Genomic DNA, 23,837 nt, shown 5'->3' with positions numbered 1-23,837 from the left:
ACACGTACTCCTAGTGTCAAAACAAGGTTGTAGGAACTCATACTGGTTTTTAAGTTGAAGGAGTTTAAAACTTTGCAGTTGATTGCTATTATTGCATGTATTTTTTTACTTTGGGGACTTTCTTGCTCCCAGTATTTTTAAAATGTAGCGCAATCACTTTTCTGCATCTGAGGTATACTCCAAATACTTATCAGTTCATTATGAAGAAATTTTCTATACTTTATATGCATTGTTCTATTGAAATATAATGTAGAATATCAGTTTCTATCGCAGTGCATCTAAAATTACAGAAAATACTGTGTTTATATTCTTTAAAGAAGTGGTAAAAGATTAATTTTTCATCACCTCAGATTTTTCATTGCCTCTTTTTAATAAGTAGGGAAGGGGGTTGTGTAAGTTGGACAACTTTGGATTATACATTTTACCCCAAAGTTCCTTATGTAACACTCTGAAAGAATCATAGTATTCTATTGCTAAATCTAATTCAGTGTTTAGCATTAAAAATTTTGGTAAGCCTTTCTTCAGACTTTCATCAGAATGTTCTAACTGCTAACTGCAGAGAATACCAGCCTAAAGTCTTTCAGAAAATTAATGTCTGATAATACTCAGAATTGCTACTTCATGAAATTGTGTAGGTCTTGGTTTGCCTTTTTTTCTTTTTGGTGTTAGTAAATATCTAGAGAAGCTTTTGCTTTAATTTGATGATTTTGAGTTATGGGAAACTGTTAGATTTAAAAATTAATTTCTACTACAAACCAAGAACTTTTGGTAAGACTTAGAAATTTATTTTTTTTACCAGTTGCTACATATTATTTATATTTGTAGCCTACTCCAGTGGGTTCAATACATTCAGACCCTGCACTGCCTTCAAACAGAGAAGCATATCAGCACAGAGATAAAATGCAACAATCCAAAAATCAGGTAAACTGCTCATGTAAGATTATTGGCATTACTTTGTCTTTTGTCTAATGATTTGTGCTATGTTGTTATTTTTATCAGAACTTCAGAATAAAATTGACTCCAGGCTTTCTTTGTATTTTCTTCAAGCAGATCCTTGTTAATGTATTTCTACATCTGTAGACCTTAAAATGTCCTAAAAAGTTGTTTGTTTGATGCTATGATATAATGTAGCTTACATCAGTAGTAAATTTTCTCTTTGCTGATACTACTTTAATTTTTTTCAGCTCTCTGTTTTTAATCACTGTCTCTTCCCCATATAGTATATTTGTTGGTATTCTAACATGTTTGTATAACATTTTCACTTTTCTTTTTTTAAACCAAGATAATGACCAAGGTGGTAAAAACATTAGGAATTTAGATCTGTGTCCATTTAGCTAAGCTAAATTACAGGGTTGTGTTGGTGGACTTTGTTTCTTAATAGGAATTTTGAATTTTAGCTACTTCTCTGTGAAGATGTATGTGTAGGCATATGTAAGTATGCAGATAATGTTGATATACAGTCTATATAGAAATTGAGTATGCAGTGCTTCTGTGTTTTTGAAAAATATAATAATTAATGCATTAATTGTTTATTTGGGGATTTTTTTTTCCTTCTTTTGCATATATTCCTAATGCATTCAAAAATGATAGTCAACAGACCATAGGGCAGCTTGGGACTCACAGCAAGCCAATCCACATCATTTGAGGGCTCACCTAGCAGCTGACAGACATGGTGGCTCGGTACAGGTATTTTCTGCTTCTTTGCATGACTTAGTCATTTTGCATTATATAATACTAGTTTCCTGTAGTGCATGACATGATTCCTGTTTTCACATTAAGCTTGCCTTCTAGTAATGTTCAGAATGTTTATATTATTCCCTACTTCACAATTGCCAAATTAAAACAGGTACAGAAAACTATGGATATCTGTGTGTGTGGTATTTTTGCTAAATGTTTCTTAGTGAAGGCCTAAAACAATAGATCTGTCTCTCTTTTTGAGGGAATATACAATTCCATCAGTGCAAGCAACTGAAGTTTAGACATTTGGCATGTTATTTGGTTGTATTAGTAACTGAAAGAGTATTAACTGAATTTCGTGGTGTTCAAGTCATGTATTTTGTTCCTTAAGCAAACTTCAAATGAAAGTGTTAAGTAGTGATTTTTGTTTAAACATACTACTTTTGTTCAAACAATAGTTGACGAGAAGAATGTTTTCCAGGTCAGTACTTCACACTTATCACCGGAAGAATGAGTAGAAACCAATAATTTTTCCTTCACTATTAGTTTATTGAATCTTCAAAGAACCTTTTTCCTGATTTGTTCTTCATTTTACTTTTTGGTGTCTTGGTCTTTGAATGTATTTAGTCTAATTGTAGTTTAAATTTAATATAGAGGGATTCAAAATGCCAGCTGCGAAGTCTATATGATATTTTGAGCTTTCAGTTAAAAATAGTTTAGCTTTCTAAGGCGCTGTCTGGGGAAAAAAAAACATTTTTGTCTGCTACATTTTTGATTCTGATAATCTAAGTTACATTTATTTCATCTGAAGCTTTGCTTTTGGAAAAAAATTGTCAATGCCTGGAGAAAGAATGAGACGTTTAGAGTAAAGAACACAATGATGTAGTCTCACCAGCGTGATAATTCTGTATCTTCTTTAAATGCTTTGAAACTCAATTCAAACTTAACATTCTCTAAATTTCGCTGCTTTAGAAACTACTATCATCTGTCATGTAAGAAAAGCTAGTAGGTTATAATTATTGCTAAGTATCGAGAAAAGTTTAAAAATCATAGAATCATAGAATGGTTTGGGTTGGAAGGGACCTCAAAGATCATCTAGTTCCAACCCCCCTGCTACATGCAGGGACACCCTCCACTAGACCACGTTGCCCAAAGGCCCATCCAGCCTGGCCTTGAACACTTCCAGGGAGGGGGCCTCCACAATCTTTCTGGGCAACCTGTGCCAGTACCTCACCACCCTCACAGTAAAGAATTTCTTTCTAACAGCTAATCTAAATCAACCCTCCTTCAGCTTAAACCCATTACCCCTTGTCCTGTCACTACACTCCCCCATAAACAGTCCCTCACCAGCTTTCCTGTAGGCCCCTTCAGGTACTGGAAGGCTGCAATTAGATCTCCCTGGAGTCGCCTTCTCTTCTCCAGGCTGAACAACCCCAACTCTCTCAGCCTGTCCTCACAGGAGAGGTGCTCCAGCCCTCCGATCGGCTTCGTGGCCCTCCTCTGGACTCGCTCCAACAGCTCCATGTCTCTCCTGTACTGGGGCCCCCAGAGCTGGACGCAGTACTCCAGATGGGGTCTCACCAGAGCGGAGTAGAGGGGCAGGATCACCTCCCTTGACCTGCTGGTCACACCTCTTTTGATGCGGCCCAGGACATGGTTGGCTTTCTGGGCTGCAGGTGCACACTGCCGGCTCGTGTTGAGCTTCTCATCAATTAATACCCCCAAGTCCTTCTCCTCGGGGCTGCTTTCAATCCGTTCCTCGCCCAGCCTATAGTTGTGCTTGGGATTGCGCCGACCTATGTGCAGGACCTTGCACTTGACCTTGTTGAACTTCGTGTGGCTCGCACTGGCCCACCTCTCCAGCCTGTCACGGTCCCTCGGGACGGCATCCCTTCCCTCCAGCGTGTCGACCACACCACACAGCTTGGTGTCGTCGGCAAACTTGCTGAGGGTGCACTCGATCCCATTGTCCATGTCGCCGACAAAGATGTTGAACAGTGCCGGTCCCAGTACCGACCCCTGAGGAACGCCACTCGTCACTGTTCTCCACTTGGACATTGAGCCGTTGACCACAACTCTTTGAGTGCGACCATCCAGCCAATTCCTTATCCACCGAGTGGTCCATCCATCAAATCCATGTCTCTCCAATTCAGAGACAAGAATGTTGTGCGGGACAGTGTCAACTGCCTTGCACAAGTCCAGGCAGACGACGTCAGTTGCTCTTCCCTTATCCACCAATGCTCTAACCCCACCACAGAAGGCCACCAAGTTTATCAGGCACGCTTTGCCCTTAGTGAAGCCATGTTGGCTGTCACCAATCACCTCCTTATTTTCCATGTGCCTGAGCATAGTCTCCAGCAGGGTCTGCTCCATGATCTTGCCAGGCCTGGAGGTGAGACTGACCGGCCTGTAGTTCCCTGGGTCTTCCTTTTTACACTTCTTAAAAATGGGGGTTATGTTTCCCCCTCTTCCAGTCAGCGGGAACTTTGCCGGACTGCCAGGACTTCCCAAATATGATGGAGAGTGGCCTGGCCACTTCATCCGCCAAGTCCCTCAAGACCCGCGGATGCAACTCATCAGGTCCCATGGACTTGTGCACCTTCAGGTTCCTTAGATATTCTCAAACCTGATCTTCTCCTACAGTGGGTGGTTCTGCATTCCCCCAGTCCCTGCCTTCTGTGACCTGGGCAGTGTGGCTCAAGCATTTGCCAGTGAAGACTGAGGCAAAGAAGTCGTTGAGTACCTCAGCCTTCTCCATATCCTGGGTAACCAGGTCACCCATTTCATTCCAGAGGGGACCCACATTTTCCCTCGTCCTCCTCTTATCACTGACATACCTATAGAAGCTTTTCTTGTTGTCCTTGAAATCCCTGGCCACACTAATTTCTATCAGGGCTTTGGCTTTCCTAACCTGCTCCCTGGCTGCTTGGATGGTTTCTCTGTATTCTTCCCAGGCTACTTGCCCTTGCTTCCACCTTCCGTAGGCTTCCTTTTTTTGTTTGACTTTGCCCAGGAGCTCCTTGTTCATGCACGGGGGTCTCTTGGTGTTTTTGCCTGACTTCCTCTTTGTTGGGATGCATCGCCCCTGAGCTTGGAGGAGGTTATGCTTGAATATTAGCCAGCCGTCTTGGGCCCCTCTTCCTTCCAGGGCTTTGTCCCATGGTATTCTACCAAGCAGATCCCTGAAGAGGCCAAAGTCTGCTCTGCTGAAGTCCAGGGTAGTGAGCTTGCTGAGTGCTCTCCTCGCTGCCCTGAGAATCCTGAATTCCACCATTGCATGGTCCCTGCAGCCAAGGCTGCCCTTGAGCTTCACATCCCCTACCAGGCCCTCCTTATTGGTGAGAATAAGGTGCAGCATGGCACCTCTCCTCGTGGGCTGCTCTGTCACTTGGAGGAGAAAGTTGTCATCGACACATTCCAGGAACTTCCTGGATTGCTTGTGCTCAGCTGCGTTGTCCCTCCAGCAGATGTCAGGGCAGTTGAAGTCCCCCATAAGGACCAGGGCTTGTGAGCACATAGTTCTATTCCTCCCATTAACAAATCTTTTGAAAACTTTACCTGTATATTTCAGTTGAATAGCAGTAGCTCTCTCAATAACATCAGTTTTAAAGGTAGTAATTTATCTTTTCAGAACAGTATGTGGAATCAAAATTGGATTTGAAATTGCGTCATCCACTTTCTTAAATTTTTTATTACATTTCTTAATTTTTAATTTTTTTTTATGTTAGAAAAATACATATTTAGCTTGATAATTCCAGTTAGTAGAACTTTGAAATTGTATATCATCCCACTGTGTTGGCCATCGTAGCACTTAAGAAATCTTTTTTCTTTCGCAGTTAAAATGTAAGATTTGCAAGAGATTTTATTCCATTGCAATGTATGTTAATTACCTTTTGGGGCCAGGGGGAACATTTTCTAGGAAATACTGGTAGTATTCCTTTCTGTTCGTCCTTTTTTCCTCAAAGGATATGGTCATTCTGAGTTCAGATCACTTAGATCAGTTAAGGCTAAACAGTTGCCATGTAAACAGAGCAGTGTGCAGATCTGCAGCCATTTGGTCTGTGTCTTTCAAGATCAAGTGTTGTACAGAAGGATATTTCAAGCCAACTTAAGTGGGTTGCTTTTTAATGTGAAGTGGTCGTACTTCCTCCTTTAAAGGCACTTATAAAACTGCATAGTATCTTTTGTTTTGAAGTTTGTTGTCAAATACCTCTTTGTTGCAGTGAGGCTAACTGAATCATGCTATTAATTTGGACAGTTAGCTAGCTAGTTTAGCTGGATTCCTAATTGCCCCTTAGAAGACAAGTTTTATAAGTGTCACAGATAATTTTTCAAAGGAAAGTTGAGTCTACAGTATGAAATTAAAGTGTATTTATTTTTTCTGTCAAGTTATTGAGTCATTACTCATCTTTGAGATAATTTTTATGCTAAATTATCTGTTTATCTGCAAGATATGAAAATCTGGCAGATAATTTTATTTAAAGTGACAATGGAATGCTTTTTAGGTCACTGCTATTAGTCATCTGTAATACTACTGCTAATGTCATTTCTGAGATCCTTTTGTAGAAGATTATTAAAGTGTGTTGTTAGTGGTTCTTCACTGTGACATTAACTTCAAGTGGACTGAATATTGGTATGTGTATGTTAGTATATATTTTTATGCTCTTAGTAACAAAGTTCAAGTGGGAAACATTCAGTTTCTAAATAGTTTGTTAATTTATAGTAATCATTCTGGTTTTTGTATTAATTTAATTTATCCTAGACTTTCTAGGCCTATGTTAGAAATATACTAATGTGCTTGATCATGTCTAATTTTACTTTATAGCATCAGTTCGTGCATTGTAGGTTAATTCAGCAAGGTAGTGGAACTTGGGATTTTAATATCATATGGTTGTAGCCTTACTGATACTGGAACTGAAGCACTTCTTCTGCCACAACTTTTGGTTCTTTGACAGTGGGGCGGCCTACATGGCACCGGGCCTGATGAACCCTGATGGGATTCATCTCTCTCAAAGGGGGAAGAGGATCTTTGCCCAGGAACTAGCGGGGCTCATTGACAGAGCTTTAAACTAGGCTCGAAGGGGGAGGTGGATAACATCAGGCTTGCCAGCGACATGTTGTGGGCTGATGTGCCCAGGTTGGAGGGATGGGGTGCTGGCGAGGGCCCTCAGCCTATTGCTCAGAGACGTGCTGGATGCACTACAGCACGCTCGAAGCCTAGAGGAGACGAGCCAGGGGCCCCGGATGCAACAGGAACCAATGGGGTAACACTGGGAAGATACATCAAACAAATTGCAGCCACTCCAGCCAATGTCAGCCTCATCAGGGGCACAACTGAAATGCCTCTACGTGAACGCATGGAGCACGGGGAATAAACAAGAGGAGCTGGAGACGTGTGTGTGCCTGCAAGGCTATGACCTTATTGGCATTACAGAGACATGGTGGGATAGCTCCTATGACTGGAGTGTTGGGATGGAAGGGAACAGGCTCTTTAGGAAGGACAGGCAGGGCAGGCAAGGAGGGGATGTGGCCCTCTACATCAATGACCAGCTGGAATGCATGGAGCTCCACCTGGGGAAGGATAAGGAGCCCACCGAGAGCCTATGGGTCAGGATTAAAGGGAGGGCTGGAGCAGGGGACATCATAGCGAGGGTCTGCTACAGGCCACCTGACCAGGGGTACCGAGCAGATGAAGCCCTCTATAGGCAGATAGGAGCAGCCTTACGCTCACAAGCCCCGGTCCTTATGGGGGACTTCAACCACCCTGACATCTGCTGGAGGGACAACGCAGCTGAGCACAAGCAATCCAGGAAGTTCCTGGAATGTGTCGATGATAACTTTCTCCTCCAAGTGACAGAGCAGCCCACGAGGAGAGGTGCCATGCTGCACCTTATTCTCACCAATAAGGAGGGCCTGGTAGGGGATGTGAAGCTCAAGGGCAGCCTTGGCTGCAGGGACCATGCAATGGTGGAATTCAGGATTCTCAGGGCAGCGAGGAGAGCACTCAGCAAGCTCACTACCCTGGACTTCAGCAGAGCAGACTTTGGCCTCTTCAGGGATCTGCTTGGTAGAATACCATGGGACAAAGCCCTGGAAGGAAGAGGGGCCCAAGACGGCTGGCTAATATTCAAGCATAACCTCCTCCAAGCTCAGGGGCGATGCATCCCAACAAAGAGGAAGTCAGGCAAAAACACCAAGAGACCCCCGTGCATGAACAAGGAGCTCCTGGGCAAAGTCAAACAAAAAAAGGAAGCCTACGGAAGGTGGAAGCAAGGGCAAGTAGCCTGGGAAGAATACAGAGAAACCATCCAAGCAGCCAGGGAGCAGGTTAGGAAAGCCAAAGCCCTGATAGAAATTAGTGTGGCCAGGGATTTCAAGGACAACAAGAAAAGCTTCTATAGGTATGTCAGTGATAAGAGGAGGACGAGGGAAAATGTGGGTCCCCTCTGGAATGAAATGGGTGACCTGGTTACCCAGGATATGGAGAAGGCTGAGGTACTCAACGACTTCTTTGCCTCAGTCTTCACTGGCAAATGCTTGAGCCACACTGCCCAGGTCACAGAAGGCAGGGACTGGGGGAATGCAGAACCACCCACTGTAGGAGAAGATCAGGTTTGAGAATATCTAAGGAACCTGAAGGTGCACAAGTCCATGGGACCTGATGAGTTGCATCCGCGGGTCTTGAGGGACTTGGCGGATGAAGTGGCCAGGCCACTCTCCATCATATTTGGGAAGTCCTGGCAGTCCGGCAAAGTTCCCGCTGACTGGAAGAGGGGGAAACATAACCCCCATTTTTAAGAAGTGTAAAAAGGAAGACCCAGGGAACTACAGGCCGGTCAGTCTCACCTCCAGGCCTGGCAAGATCATGGAGCAGACCCTGCTGGAGACTATGCTCAGGCACATGGAAAATAAGGAGGTGATTGGTGACAGCCAACATGGCTTCACTAAGGGCAAAGCGTGCCTGATAAACTTGGTGGCCTTCTGTGGTGGGGTTAGAGCATTGGTGGATAAGGGAAGAGCAACTGACGTCGTCTGCCTGGACTTGTGCAAGGCAGTTGACACTGTCCCGCACAACATTCTTGTCTCTGAATTGGAGAGACATGGATTTGATGGATGGACCACTCGGTGGATAAGGAATTGGCTGGATGGTCGCACTCAAAGAGTTGTGGTCAACGGCTCAATGTCCAAGTGGAGAACAGTGACGAGTGGCGTTCCTCAGGGGTCGGTACTGGGACCGGCACTGTTCAACATCTTTGTCGGCGACATGGACAATGGGATCGAGTGCACCCTCAGCAAGTTTGCCGACGACACCAAGCTGTGTGGTGTGGTCGACACGCTGGAGGGAAGGGATGCCGTCCCGAGGGACCGTGACAGGCTGGAGAGGTGGGCCAGTGCGAGCCACACGAAGTTCAACAAGGTCAAGTGCAAGGTCCTGCACATAGGTCGGCGCAATCCCAAGCACAACTATAGGCTGGGCGAGGAACGGATTGAAAGCAGCCCCGAGGAGAAGGACTTGGGGGTATTAATTGATGAGAAGCTCAACACGAGCCGGCAGTGTGCACCTGCAGCCCAGAAAGCCAACCGTGTCCTGGGCTGCATCAGAAGAAGTGTGACCAGCAGGTCGAGGGAGGTGATCCTCCCCTACTACTCCACTCTGGTGAGACCCCACCTGGAGTACTGCATCCAGCTCTGGGGGCCCCAGTACAGGAGAGACATGGAGCTGTTGGAGCGAGTCCAGAGGAGGGCCATGAAGCTGATCAGAGGGCTGGAGCACCTCTGCTATGAGGACAGGCTGAGAGAGCTGGGATTGTTCAGCCTGGAGAAAAGAAGGCTCCGGGGAGATCTAATTGCAGCCTTCCAGTACCTGAAGGGGCCTACAGGAAAGCTGGTGAGGGACTGTTTATGGGGGAGTGTAGTGACAGGACAAGGGGTAATGGGTTTAAGCTGAAGGAGGGTTGATTTAGATTAGCTGTTAGAAAGAAATTCTTTACTGTGAGGGTGGTGAGGTACTGGCACAGGTTGCCCAGAAAGATTGTGGAGGCCCCCTCCCTGGAAGTGTTCAAGGCCAGGCTGGATGGGCCTTTGGGCAACGTGGTCTAGTGGAGGGTGTCCCTGCATGTAGCAGGGGGGTTGGAACTAGATGATCTTTGAGGTCCCTTCCAACCCAAACCATTCTATGATAATACTATTTGATTTTCAAGTCAGTTTGAAGAATTTCAAGAAAAGAATCCCCAAACAGGTCGTTAGAGCTTCTCTGCCTTTATAAGCATATAAGCACATTGGGAAACCCTGAAATAAGCTTTGTTCTTTGTAATCGTATGGCAGTGCATTGACCCAAGCAGAAGATTGTTACTGCTCCTTTAAAGCTGAAGTTAGCTTAGATTAGTATGACTTCAATTGTGGTTAAAAAAAAAAAAAAGAAGAAAAAAAAGACAAACCTCTCATAAACCAGAATGTTCTTGGGTTTTATGAGTTGTTCAAATCTTGCAGATGTTCTTTTAAGAATTACCAGAAGTGGTTCCTGTGGTGGGTTGACCCTGGCTGGAGGCCAGGTGCCCACCAGAGCCGCTCTCTCGCTCCCCTCATTCACCAAACAGGGGAGAAAAGGCATAACGAAATGCTTGCAGGTCAAGATAAGGACAGGGAGAGATCACTCACTAATTATCGTCACGAGCAAAACAGACCAAACTTAGAGAGGGAATTCATCTAATTTATTACTAGGCAAAACAGAGTAGAGGAATGAGAAAATAAAATCAACTCTTAAAACACTTCCCCCCACCCCTCCCATCTTCCCGGGCTCAACTTCACTCCCGGCTTCAACCTTCCCCCCCTCAGTGGCACAGGGGGACGGGGAATGGGGGTTACGGTCACTTCATCTCACGGTGTTTCTGCCGCCTCTTCATCCTCAGGGGGAGGACTCCTCTCATCGTTCCCCTGCTCCAGCATGGAGTCCCTCTCACGGGGTGCAGACCTTCAGGAGCAAACTGCTCCAGCCTCGGGTCCCCCACGGGGCCACAAGTCCTGCCAGCAAACCTGCCCTGGCATGGGCTCCCCTCTTCATGGGTCCACCGGTCCGGCCGGGAACTTGCTCCAGCGTGGGCTTCCCACGGGCCGCAGCCGCCTTCAGGTGCCTCCACCTGCTCCAGCATGGGGTCCTCCATGGGCTGCAGGTGGAATCTCTACACCCCCTCATCCTTCCTCCATGGGCTGCAGGGGAACAGCCTGCTTCACCATGGTCTTCACCACGGGCTGCAGGGGGATCTGTGCTCCGGCGCCTGGAGCTCCTCCTCCCCCTCCATCTGCACTGACCTTGGTGTCTGCAGAGTTTCTTACATCTTCTCACTCCTCTTTCCGGCTGCAAAAGCTCTCTCTCCAAGTGTTTTTCTACTTCTTAAATATGTTATCACAGAGGCGCTGATGGGCTTGGCCTTGGCCAGCAGCGGGCCCGTCTTAGAGCCTGCTGGCATTGGCTCTGTCAGACACAGGGGGAGCTTCTAGCAGCTTCTCACAGAAGCCACCCCTGTAGCCCCCCCGCTACCAAAACCCTGCCACGCAAACCCAACCCAATTCCAAACAGATCTGAAGAGAGTTGTTGACAAAGGCTGATAGTAACCATCCATGAATGTTGAACCAGAGTAGCAACCCTTTTTTTGCTGATCTGCCTGCCTCTCCAAAATGGACTTCCTCTATTGGTCATAGAAGGGCAGACTATAAAAACATGCTTAGATACAGTTTTATTCCGGTCAAAATGTTTTAATTTCTCCTAGCTTTTTTATCCATCAGAAGGCAAAGATGGATTTTTTCAAACTATTGTTGAAAAATAACATTAATAACTAAATTATAAATGTAGGAAGGATTTTTAGATATCTACTTCAATGTTTTCCAGTTCAAATGAAGAATGTGTACATGGTTGAGTTTGATCACTTTTTTTTGAATCTGCTCTCCAAAAAGATAGAGGTGAATGATTGAATAGGCACTTCTGGGAAAGAAGTGTGAAGGAGAATGCCATATGAAAGCTCCATAAGATGCTAGAGTTCGACACTGTGTTTGATATTGGAGCAAGAGTCATAAATGTTTTCATTTGCTTTTTTAGGAAGAGAGAAGAAAATAGGAGTTCTTACAAATATCTGTGCAAACTGTCACCTGTTCTTTACAACAGTCAGGAATGCTAAGCTGTACGGGTTTGCTTCCCATACAGAAAGGAGCATATACCTAACTTGTCATTTCTTGATGTACCCTATCCTTACTTGAGTAAACTGAAGACAAAGGCTTCTGTTTCTGATCAGCTGTTGTTACTAAACCATGAGCACAGGTTTGAGGATCTCTTTAGAAAAGTTCATTTTAAGTCTAGATCATGGAACAGAAATCCTGAATGATTAGGATGATTTGGTGGACAAGTTGAGCAATTTTCTTTACCCTTAGATTTTCATGAATCTTATTTAGCCAGTACTTTCCATGCTAACACCATATCTTTCCGCTCTGCTTATCACTGTTAGAACTGGATATTTCACAAGAAGCAATGAAATTATCTGCACAGTAAGGTAGCTGGTGAGATGGTTGGGATCATACTATTTCCCCTCACCAGTAAATATGGGCAATGATGACAACAGATACTAAGATATTTGTAAAAAGAAATCGACTAACCCAGGGTGTCTAGGTTAAGATGCCTGACTCACTATCTTATGATTTATTAAAGTACAGTTCCTGCCTATTTTTGTTACTGAATGTTTAGTGCTGCTGCCATGCCCAATGATACAAAACTAAGCTTAAGCCACCTGGTTGAAACTCCCCTGGCTTACCTGTCATCACAAAAATCAAGTCCAATCTCTGAAAATTCCTTCAGTTATATTGAGCAAAATTTAAGTAATTAGATTCTTGCAGTCTTGGACATCTCTCCTTTTGTTATTGGACTGCAGGGTTTTTTTTTGCAGTGGTTCCTATTTTAGTGAAACTGGAAAAAGAAGACTCAGCTTCATGTAGCATACAGCATGGAAAATGGCTTAAGTTTGGCAAAATTCTGAAGCTCTGTGCTTACAGAGTTATGTTGGGAACCGCAAAGCAAACCTCAATAGGCAAGGCTATTACCTCTAGTTATACAGAGATGAGATGTAATGCTACATTAAGAGGAGAGCTTGGAAGGGTATGGGGAATAGTAACAGCATGATGATGGCTTTCCTTCCCTCTGCTTGCTTCTACCTTAATTTCTGACCTTCAGGCAACAACTGGTAAGAATCTTGAACTACAAACTACCATTGGTCCACTTTCCTGTAGCTGATTATGTTTTACAGATGTTTTCTGTGGGCTCTGACATTATTTGGCCAGAACAATATTTTTGTGCAATGTTGCTTGGCCAAGCATTTGCTGCTACTTTGTAGCTAGCAGACCTCTTGATACTTTAATGGGTCAGTTAGCACTGTCAGGTGCCCTGACTAGATATCCAGTTAAACATCTTCCTGGCAGATTCTGAGAGATGAGTAAGGGAGAGGCCTCTGGAATAGCTCCATTTGTCATGCAGGAAAGCTGGCAGGAACTGAGAGAGAGAATATTGGGTTTAAAGTCAACATAAGCCGGCAGTGTGTGCCTGCAGCCCAGAAAGCCAACTGTGTCCTGGGCTGCATCAAAAGAAGTGTGACCAGCAGGTCGAGGGAGGTGATCCTGCCCCTTTACTCTGCTCTGGTGAGACCCCACCTGGAGTACTGCGTCCAGCTCTGGGGGCCCCAGTACAGGAGAGACATGGAGCTGTTGGAGTGAGTCCAGAGGAGGGCCACGAAGCTGATCAGAGGGCTGGAGCACCTTTTCTATGAAGACAGGCTGAGAGAGTTGGGGTTGTTCAGCCTGGAGAAGAGAAGGCTCCAGGGAGATGTAATTGTGGTTTACCAGTACCTGAAGGGGCCTACAGGAAAGCTGGAGAGGGACTGTTTATCAGGGAGTGTAGTGACAGGACAAGGGGTAATGGGTTTAAGCTGAAGGAAGGTTGATTTAGATTAGCTGTTAGAAAGAAATTCTTTCCTGTGAGGGTGGTGAGGCACTGGCACAGGTTGCCCAGAGAGGTTGTGGAGGCCCCCTCCCTGGAAGTGTTCAAGGCCAGGCTGGATGGGCCTTTGGGCAATGTGGTCTAGTGGAGGGTGTCCCTGCATGTAGCAGGGGGGTTGGAACTAGATGATCTTTGAGGTTCCTTCCAACCCAAACCATTCTATGATTCTATTCTATGATTCTATGACAGTCAAAACAAACATTTCGAGATAACCAGAGCTGTCTCGCTGACTCAAGAATTTAGAAAGGGATTTGAGAGGAAATTAATGGGAATGAAGATGAATAATTTTTTTTTTTTTGATGGCAGTAAGTGTTCTTGTGCTTTAAGAGTGAAAACCAAATACATCTTAGGTCTAGAGAATGTCTTAGTTATCCCCTCTTCGGCTGAGTACTCTTTGAGATACAACTGAATCAGGCCACACAAAGAAGGAAACTAAGGAGCTTAAATACACTAAAGAAGATCGGGTAAGACTGACTGAATTGATATCAGGAAAGGGGTTAATGCCTTCTCTTAAGGCTCTGAAGAGACATGAGGGAGATCAGCAAACCTGATCAACAGAATTGCTCTGCTTAGTCCTGTCGCTTTGAGTGTGTCATGTAGATGACAGTTCCACTAGTAAATAAGAAAGAAAAAAGGCAGTAGCACAGAGATGCAGGAATAAAACCTGGAAAAGATACTATTATTGGAATAAAAAGAACGATGGAATTAACAAAAATTACTGATATTTTTAAGATATATTGTAACTTTAGGAATTGACAAATGTATGTCTGGCACTAGCATAATTTCAGGTATTTCTGGTGATTTCAGGTAGTAAGCTCAACAAACGGAGAACTGAACACAGATGACCCAACTGCAGGCCGTTCAAATGCACCCATCACAGCTCCTGCAGAAGTAGAAGTAATGGATGAAACTAAGTATGTCCATCTTTTTATATTCTTTGGATCTTGTGTGCTCAGCCACTTCGAAAATTTTCTTGTACAGTTATTAAAAAAATACTGTCTGAACTGAATAGCCACTGGTGAGGTGCAAAACTAGTGCTATAGCTAATTTTGTCTTTAAATATTTTCTATAGCTTGTACTTCTTAGGCTAAGTTCTCAATAACATATCTGTCTATACTACAGAAGTGCATGCATTTTTGATATTTCAACTGATTTTGATATATTTATTTTAAGATAGTGTTTCGACTACTAAAAGTTGTGTATGAAAGATGTAAAATTCTTCCTCTGTGCGGTATTCTGATTCTCTTTTTTTTCCTTACTCTCTTTCTGTATAGCTGCCAGAAAGTGTTGAACATGTGGTGAGTTCTACAGCACAGGCAGGCAGAAATAGCCTCAGGGGCTTTGTTCTTGTTTGTCTGAAATTAGTTTTAAACCAGCTTTAAAATAACAAGTCTATTTGGAAATCGCAAAACATGTTTCAATATTGTGAAACAATTAACTGTTTTTACAAACAGCCAGCCACCTTCAGGAGCTATTTTGCCTGCTTCAAAATCTTGCTTGCTTTTAAGTTGTGTAGTCTGTGGTATATTTTATTTAATCCTTTTTAGTGGGCAGTAGAATATATTTTCTTACTTGCTATCCTGTTGTAGAGGGGGAAACATTATTTCCTGATGTTGTAGCATTCAGCTAGTAATTTAACATCTAGAAAATAACTCACTCATATGAACAAGTAATAAATGCTAGCAAATGTTTGAAATGTGTCCATTATCCCTGTAAATATAGTATTTGCCAGAATATTAGTCTTTGACAATCTGCTAACTAGTTACTAAAACATAACTTCAGGGTTCCTTAAACTTACAGTGTAATGAAAGAGGAAAATATTAAGGTTTGTTAACATGGAATGGACAACTAATGTATATATATTTGAGTAGTAAAGTCAGACTTGCAAAATAGTACAGAAAAATATTCTTGATAGCTAAAGGCAGTATAACTTTCAACATGTTTTCTTTTATAATTGTTCTTGGAATAGGATTTTACAAGGGTATGGATCTTATAAAATAGAGGCACTCAAGTATGAAGAATACATTAATAGCAGAAAAATCCAATAAGCATTCTGTAATAGCAATAGGCATTTCTTAAAGTACAAATTTTTCTTGAAGTGATTGTTCTGCATGTCCTGATTTTGGTATGTAAGATTTATGTGCATGTGTAGTTAAAAATCGTGAATGGAGGTTTCTGTTGTGTCACACTTGTGCATTAGCGCTCTGTGAGCGCTGAGAAGACCAGTTCTTTATCTGCCATCTTTGCGGAGTACTGTATTATTATTTTTCTGGCAAGAATTCAGTTTTCTTATATATATTTAAAACAAACAAAAAAAGACCCAAAGAGCAAGGATGTTGATAGGCTGGACATAAAGAAATTCCCTATCCCCTCCCTTTTGATAAGTGCACTGATGATCTTCCTTATGCCCAGTTTATGTACACACAGGAATAGATTAAATTTCTGAAGTTTTGAGTAGTGCTTAGCACAATTAAACCTATGCTTAGTTATCTACAGAAAGTAAGAAAATTCTCAGAAGCCAAGATCTTGCAGCTGCTTTAAAAATGTAGAAGTTCATTTCCTCCGATATGAATGATTGATGGACAAATATGCTATCCTTGGCCTTTTTGGCCTAGTCTTTACTGGTTTTGTTACAGAAAAAATAACTAGTTTCATTATCCTACTCTTTAGATTAATCTTTTTCAATATGAAACACACAAATCAGTTTTCCAGTGGTGTTTATTTAAACTAATTCATTATTTTTTGGGGTGTAGAAGTTGTTTTATATTTTGGCAGTAATAACACAACCCCTGCATCCCCGTCCCCAGCATTGCTATCAGACATCAATGTATAGATATAAATCTCTTCTGAGTAACAGTACTCTAAAGGTGTAGGTAATTCTACATTTCAACATGATAGTTACAAGCTTAATATCAAACGGTATTGTGAGACACTTAAACATCCATTTACAGATTTTACACTGCTGAAGAGTGTAAGGAAATGCAAGTATCAGTATCTTTTATGTCTGTGATGTAGACATCTTTGTTTTTAAGAAGACATTGTTTTATCCAAAGACTCTCACTTTGTGCCTCTTTTGTAATTTTTTTCTCTATCTGAAAACATGAACAAATATAACCTTTCTTGCTGATATCTTCTGTTTGTAACATTTCCTCATACTCTGAGGAGACAACCTTGAGTATTTTTTAGAAACATTTAATTCTTTATTCTAGATGTTTTCATAGTTTTAGAAGTGTAGCATGACTATATCTTGGTTTAAAAGATTGAAGGAAGGTTGCCCTATCGTGTGTGATTTTTAACCATGAACACAAATATTGTTTAGCTGAATATTAGATCTTCTGTTACTATTCCAGTGGGATGCTGTAAATCAGAAAGGATAAGGATTTTTTTCCAGTAAGCATTTTATTGTTTTGGGATGTTCACCCAACACTTTTGTTTCTTGATATACGTTTATGTACTCACATGCAGCATATTTTCTAAATCTTATGCCTTGTCATCTTCATACTCCTCAGGTGTTGCTGTGCAGCAAGCATGGCTTAGCAGTTGGTGCTGGGTTTTGGGGTTTTTTGGTGGGGTTGGCAGAGGGGGGGGTTTGAGGGGACTTTTATTTAAAGAAAAGTAGCTTTCAGTCCTATTTCAATTGTTTCTTAATAGAGTTGTAAAGGAGGGAGAAAACTAACCTGAGGGCTATTCTGCCCTGGCACCTGTAGATCTTGTCTTCTACAGATGATCTTCCAGTTATCACTAGGCAATTAGCCTTTCTTTCCTTAACTCTTTGCTAGCCATCAAAACAGTTGCTTCTATGAAGTGTGTGTAATTTGGATAACCAAAAGGCTCTGCCACAGGAGGACAGGGAAAGGGAAACAGGAAAAGATTATATGATTTGTTCTTTTTGCATCTTGCATTCTTTTTGCGACTTTAAGCACCTGTTAATAATCCTGCAGTAAAGTGCTGCCACATGCTAGGTGACCAATATAAAAATACAGCTACCTAAACACAAATGAGAACTGAAGTTGCTTTAGCATGTTGTGCCAAGGGACTTGTCAAGTGATAGAGGGAAGGGTATTTTATAGAAAAAGGTATGATAATGTTTTAAGTAGGACAAGAAATGTTCTTAACCATAATACGGAGATTGCTACCTTAGATCATATCTCAAATGTCACTTTAGATTGTACAGGAAAAGCAAGTTGTTTCTTGAGTTTCATATATCCTTGTTATACTACCTGCTATAGAAATGTTTTATATCCTACACAGAAGGAGGTTAGCAGTCATTATATGCTTTCTTTAAAAAGAAAAAAGTTCCTTTCCTAGAATTAGAAATTTTCTAAGTGTATTCTTACATATTTTGTATTCATATTGAATAATATGATAAATTTGTGGGTTTAGTACTCATTAATAATGCCCTTATCTTTAAATAGGGCTTCAAGCAATGTAATGTATATATATATAAATATATATATACATAATATATATATATAAAAAAGCGATAATGACACCCTCTAGTGACAGTATTCTTAAGAACATGTCTGCGAGATTATGCACTATGGATCTCTAATTTCAGAGTTACATTTCTTTCATAAAATTTATTATCAGGCAGTGTAGTCTGACCTGTCTTACTCCCATGTAAATGCCCATATATTTTAAAATGACATTTATTTGGCCTTGGAAATTTTGGCAGGTCTAGCACTTCTAGGCTGATAAATATACGTAAGTTTCCAAGTCACTCCTGTGGTTTACAATGCTCTATGGAATTTGCATTCCTTTAACACTTCTTAGATATATATTCATAAGGGATTTATTTTCCCACACCAGTTAACAGTCTGTTAACTGGAATGTAGTTGAATAGTTCTTATAATTACAAAAAAAAAAAAAACAACCCAACAACAAAACAACCAAAAAAAAGGAACTGTTAATAGAAATAATGCACCAGAAGACCAGGGGATTAAAAAAGCAGTGCTTTATGTTGGTTAAAGATAGAACTTTTGAATTCCCCATTGCATGGTGCCCTTCTGTGGTTGACAGAGAAGTAGCAAACTAAATAGGCTATGGAGAAGCAATAAAGGTCAGTATGAGACTGGCAGCAAGGATGAGTTAAAGTTTTCTGGGAAGGAAAGCAAGAAAACCTGAAGTGTCCTTGAATTACACAGAGGATTCAAGCAGTCCTAAACATTTAAGTGGGATATGCTGTTCCTTGAGACATACTCCATATAAGCAAAATGTGGTTAACCAATGAAGAGTTAAAATTCTAGATTGTTTTTCTAGAATATAAATTAACTGTCTGCCACACTTTCATCTTCCTACAGTTACTTATGTAACCTGTGTTCTGTATATATTAAAATCATGAATCGAGATGAAACTTTTCTGTAAACTTTCTTTGAGGCCTCCTTATTTGAAACTGGTACAACAGTGATTTACCATCACAGTCCAGGGTAGGATTTCCTCATTTATAGGATCATAGGATAATTCGTATTGAAAGGGTGGGAGCACTGTAAAATGCTTTGTTTTGATATGATGTTTGTTGTAGATACAAACATAAAATACTTGAGAAACCACTGAGGACAAAGAAGGATTAAACTAAATTGGACTCCATACACTTGCATATAAATTTAGAGCTTACATGATAATGGGTGCTAGTGGTTGTAGACAGATGCTGAGAAAAAGGGCTAGTAGTTATGGAGGAATTTCAGTTGCAGTTTGTGGCTACTAGCCTTCAAAAACAATTATGTCTCTCTTAGAAGTACTTAAAAATTAATAAATACAGTACGATATTTTTGCTAGCTGTAAAAATATTTATCTATGTAGTTTCCCCTATTTAATTTTGGGCTTCCTCTCCTTCAATAACCAATGTTTTTTTTCTGCTGAAAGTTATGTAACTTTTAGAGCAGCTCTGGTCTGCCTCTGCCCACTGCTACTTTTTCAGTGACTGAGCGACAGGGTGCCCTTGGATATTTTGAGAAGGTAACTTCTGTCTCCCCTTACTTTGGATGTTGTTCTCACCCCTTGTAGAACCTTATTTTTAGACCATTATTCTCCCTGGTTTTCAAATGTTTTCCCCATTTCCCACATTCCAAACTAAATCAGCAGGATTCTTTTTGAATTTTAGTGACGTAAAATGACTTAACTGATAGGCTATTGATGCAGTACATTTATATTTTCACTTCTGTTGTACTTCATAGTTTAAAAAAGATTCTTGAGCATATAGCACTGCAAGTGAGAATTCAATAACCAAACTGCAGAACTCCATGGGGCAAGCTCTGTTAAGGTAGACAGCTTGTATGTTCACTTTTGATTACAAACTGTGAATACTAAGTTGAAGCTTTAATTTTAAAGGTGGTGGTCAGGAGCTAGGAGTTGGTTAAAATATGCCAAACATTACATGCAAATGAAAAAGTTTTCTTTGCGTATTTGTTGCTTTCCTCTTTAGTTTCTTTTCAGAAATACTTCCTGGACTTCTGCAGTGCTTCTCTGTATTATCCATCTCTAACTCCTTCCAATTATTTTTCCTTTTGTTGTGGTTTTTTTTCAGTTACTTTCAGATTGTCTCTAAGTGAAATTAGCAGTGTTTGTCAATTTTAGTTTCCTTCATGTAGTATGCAATAAAGGAGAAGAAAGAATGTCAGTATACTTTAATATACTTAAAGCTGTGATTTTTCACTGTAGTGATATCCATCACAGCACTGAATCAGAGCATTACATTGTTCACAAACATTTTCTTCTAAAATATTTTGAGGAATAGCCTTGGAGAAGGTTTTTCGAAGTTCTGGTTGACAAAGTGAGCTCAAATTGTTTTCTTGTGTTAGCAACAGCGATGCCTTAAGTGACAGTTCAGGTGGTAGTCTTAAGCTCAAGCTTGTATTTGACATATTGCCAGTTAATGTGAAAGAGTACTCAGGTAATGGAACATTCCTTATTCTTACAAGTACATTTTTAAGTCAGCTGCTAATGCCCATGCTTTTGATACCCTCACATAATACTCTAAGCTTAATAGCTGTCTTTATTATAGCTTTTTTCATTTGATACTTTTTCCCCCAAAAAGTGAACTGTGTCAAAAGTATCTCTATTTCAGTTTCTTTCATTAATAAATCAATCACCTGCGATAGAGCTCAATGTGTTACTTCAAGTGAAACAAATACAGTAAACAGAGTTTTGTTTTGTGATTTTTATACCATATGTAATTCATGTCACACCTGCAGGTGCTGCTGTTTTTTCAAGCGGAGGAAAAGGAAAACCATTCAGCGCCACAAATGACTAGAACCAAGCAGAACATGGGAAATTGCTTATTTGTTCAACTGCTGTCTTCTGATCTTAAAAACACAAACAAAAAGCCCCAACCAAACTCCATAATGACCACACTTCTCCAAGGACTCCCTTAGAAACAATGTCATGTGTGTGTGCTTTGATTTGATTCTCCTGCATCCATCTTTTGTTTCTTTAATTCGTCTGTTCTGAAAGCTTTAATGATTTGTCAAATATGAGTGCTCCTTTGACCATCAACAAATGGACCAATGAAATGGTACAAATGAACAGTATCTTCAGCAAAACTAAGCTTGAAAAATATTTCTCCTGTCCTAGGAAGTACTAGCAGCGTCTTAGCTGAAGACAGATGTCATAAATCTGGTACCTGAGTTCGTAGTAGTGTATCAAAAGCAGTTTTCTTAAATGCAGAAGAAAAATACAAATGCACAACCATATAGAAAAACAATAAAATCTTCAGATTTCTGATACCTGCATTGATTTTTATTTTTCTTTTCTCCCAGTATTACTGAGGAGAACTGTAGTCAAATTGTATCAGCATTAAACGCTGTCTGTGATATTGTGGTACAGTCACTGTCTAGAGATACTGAGGAGTCTGATTTAACTGTTGATGGTTGTCTAAATGCTGGCAATACTACTGAACAGAGAGTATTTCCAGTAGCCTCTGGATTTGAAGACCTGCTTTTGTTATGTCTACAATGGAATTGCAGTACAGTAGAAATGACAAGAGTGTTTGTATGAAGAATACAGAATTTTGTATAAGTTGTGTTTCCAGTAATATTAGTAGGATTGAAATGCCTTCAAAAGAGGATCTACAGAGGAATTATAAAAGAAGAAATAAATGTGGATCTGGTTAAAGTGGAATTAGTATTAAAGCCTATATGTTCACTATGGTAATTAATGGTTGACAGCATCTTTAACTTGAAAATATGGATGTGCCATGTAATGTTAGAGATCTGTTTGTAAAGGATTTTATTCTTTTGATTTAGAGAACAAATGCAATGGAAGTGGGTTAGACTTCTTTCTCTGCTTACTAGCCCACAGCACCCAAAATTTCCTGAGATTTCTTTTTTCCTGGAAATGTCTTGTCTTTCAGCGTAATGTCACTGCTATAGTAGGATGGCAAGGATGTGACAGGTTACTTCCCCGCAGTCCAATGAAGTGCCTGCAGCATGAACAAACCAACAGTTCTATAGACAAGGCAGCCCATTTCGTGTTTTCTTCTTCAGAAAATATATGCTTCTTTTAAAGCCATAATGAGAGGTGTGATTTTGTCATGTTAAGCTGCCAGTTGTTTGAAGAAGGGTTGTGAAAGATGGAAGTGACTAGGCAGACTTGTTGACCAAAACTCAGATTATCTCAATTTTTTATAACTCTTCTAGAGCTAATTAGCATTTTTTCTATCCACACATGCCTTTTGGCTTACGTATTTATTTTTAATCTATTTTGCCAGTAGCATTTAAAATGTATATTAAAATAAATGCACACCTTTGAATTCATTATTGTATTTACAAGGATTTTAATTATATTTTGTAATTTATTTTTCCTTAACAGCCAGAAGTGTATTTTATTGTTTTAATTATGTGCTCATATATATACTTTGATCTTTGTCATTATTACTGTTCATGATCTTAAGTTTTTGTTTTAAAAAAACTGAACTTGGCCTACAAAAACATACTGTGTAACAGATTGCAAGTTTCCACTCCACCAGTTGTTGTTATTATCTCAAACTCATGAATTTACTACTTCGTTTTTGTTTGAGCTGAAAAGGTAGGAAGTGACTTGACCGTTCTGGTATGAAAACACATCCTTCTTTGTAGTACTTGACCAAATTTGTTACTTTGTAATATTTGTAAGTACATGTGGTATGTGTAGTTTTCACACACCTGATGGGGTTTATTCTCAGAGGTTTTTGACCTGTACATTGTTTGTATGATCTGAACTCCATACACATAACAAAAAAGTGTGTATATTATTGATTTCAAATATTTGAATATATAAAAGCTGTTTATTTGCTGAAATGACCAGTATCTAGGCACTTGCTTTTCAGCAATATTTTTTTAAGTGCTGGATTTTAATGCTGAAGAAATTTTTCTTCCAGCAAAGCAAAGCAGTCAGTACTAATGCAGGTATGTTCAAGTTATGCCAAGATGGTTTGCATTTATATCTTTTTTTCTGTCTAAACTAATTAAGTGAACATTGGCTGGATGTCTAAAAATGAAATACATCCCTGTTTAAATGTAAGACAAAAAAATAAAGATAGTTTTTTAAAACTTGCCTTTCCCCCCCCCTTTCCTACAGTCTTGGATGAAATAATGGAAACTGAAAGAATTGCTACCTGAAATGCTACCTCAACATTGCAGTTAGTTATGTTTGCTTAGTTAACAGATGTTACTGTTATATGCTTTAATACACCTAATGATAACAATAGAGTGAAGAGGCCTCAATGCCTGCATGTTTGTAACTAGGAAATCTACTCAGGGTCTCCATGGATTAAAGTCTATGCTCTCTGTGCCTCCTAGAATAAAAGCCATTACAGATACTGTGACAATATGCAATGAATGTGTCTTTGATTTTGCCAGGTAGTTACCTAGAAAAGGAAGACTTACAGTTCTTCAGTCACAACCTTATGTTTGGTAGAGGTGATTGTTCCTAGCTGTAGAGCATTTGGCATTATATAAAAAGGGGCATATTTACTTGAGGACAATGTTAACAGGCAAAATTGGTTGCTAGACTTCTAGTTAAGATTCCTAGCACTTTGCTTCATAAGAAGGTATTTTCATTTGCTTGTGTTCTTACAGATTTACAGAACTGTTGCAAGTAAAACATTTTTTTGGTTCATATTTTGTTTTTACTCAAACTAAAGTTTTTTTCA

General features: G+C 40.6%; 1 protein-coding gene across 6 annotated transcripts in view; it reads left to right on the top strand.

Annotated features, from left to right (window-relative positions):
- CSNK1G3 (casein kinase 1 gamma 3) overlaps nt 1–23,486 on the top strand; it is a 100,170-nt gene extending 76,684 nt beyond the window's left edge. The window contains exons 11-16 of one of the 6 annotated variants that reach the window (XM_054809769.1): nt 826–921; nt 1,591–1,686; nt 14,519–14,625; nt 14,986–15,009; nt 19,574–19,666; nt 20,902–21,026. In XM_054809769.1, the coding sequence (XP_054665744.1) occupies nt 826–921; nt 1,591–1,686; nt 14,519–14,625; nt 14,986–15,009; nt 19,574–19,631 (381 nt within the window). In that variant the 3' untranslated portion in view covers nt 19,632–19,666; nt 20,902–21,026. Of the gene's footprint in view, nt 1–799; nt 922–1,590; nt 1,687–14,518; nt 14,626–14,985; nt 15,010–19,573; nt 19,667–20,901 lie in introns of those variants that run through there. The other 5 variants (XM_054809770.1, XM_054809772.1, XM_054809771.1 and 2 more) reach the window with 5 other exon arrangements.
- Nucleotides 23,487–23,837: the final 351 nt, after the last annotated feature.

Source organism: Grus americana, chromosome Z, assembly GCF_028858705.1.
Source record: "Grus americana isolate bGruAme1 chromosome Z, bGruAme1.mat, whole genome shotgun sequence".
NCBI classification, from domain to species: Eukaryota; Metazoa; Chordata; class Aves; order Gruiformes; family Gruidae; genus Grus; species Grus americana.
This window is presented reverse-complemented; position numbering and strand designations above follow the sequence as displayed.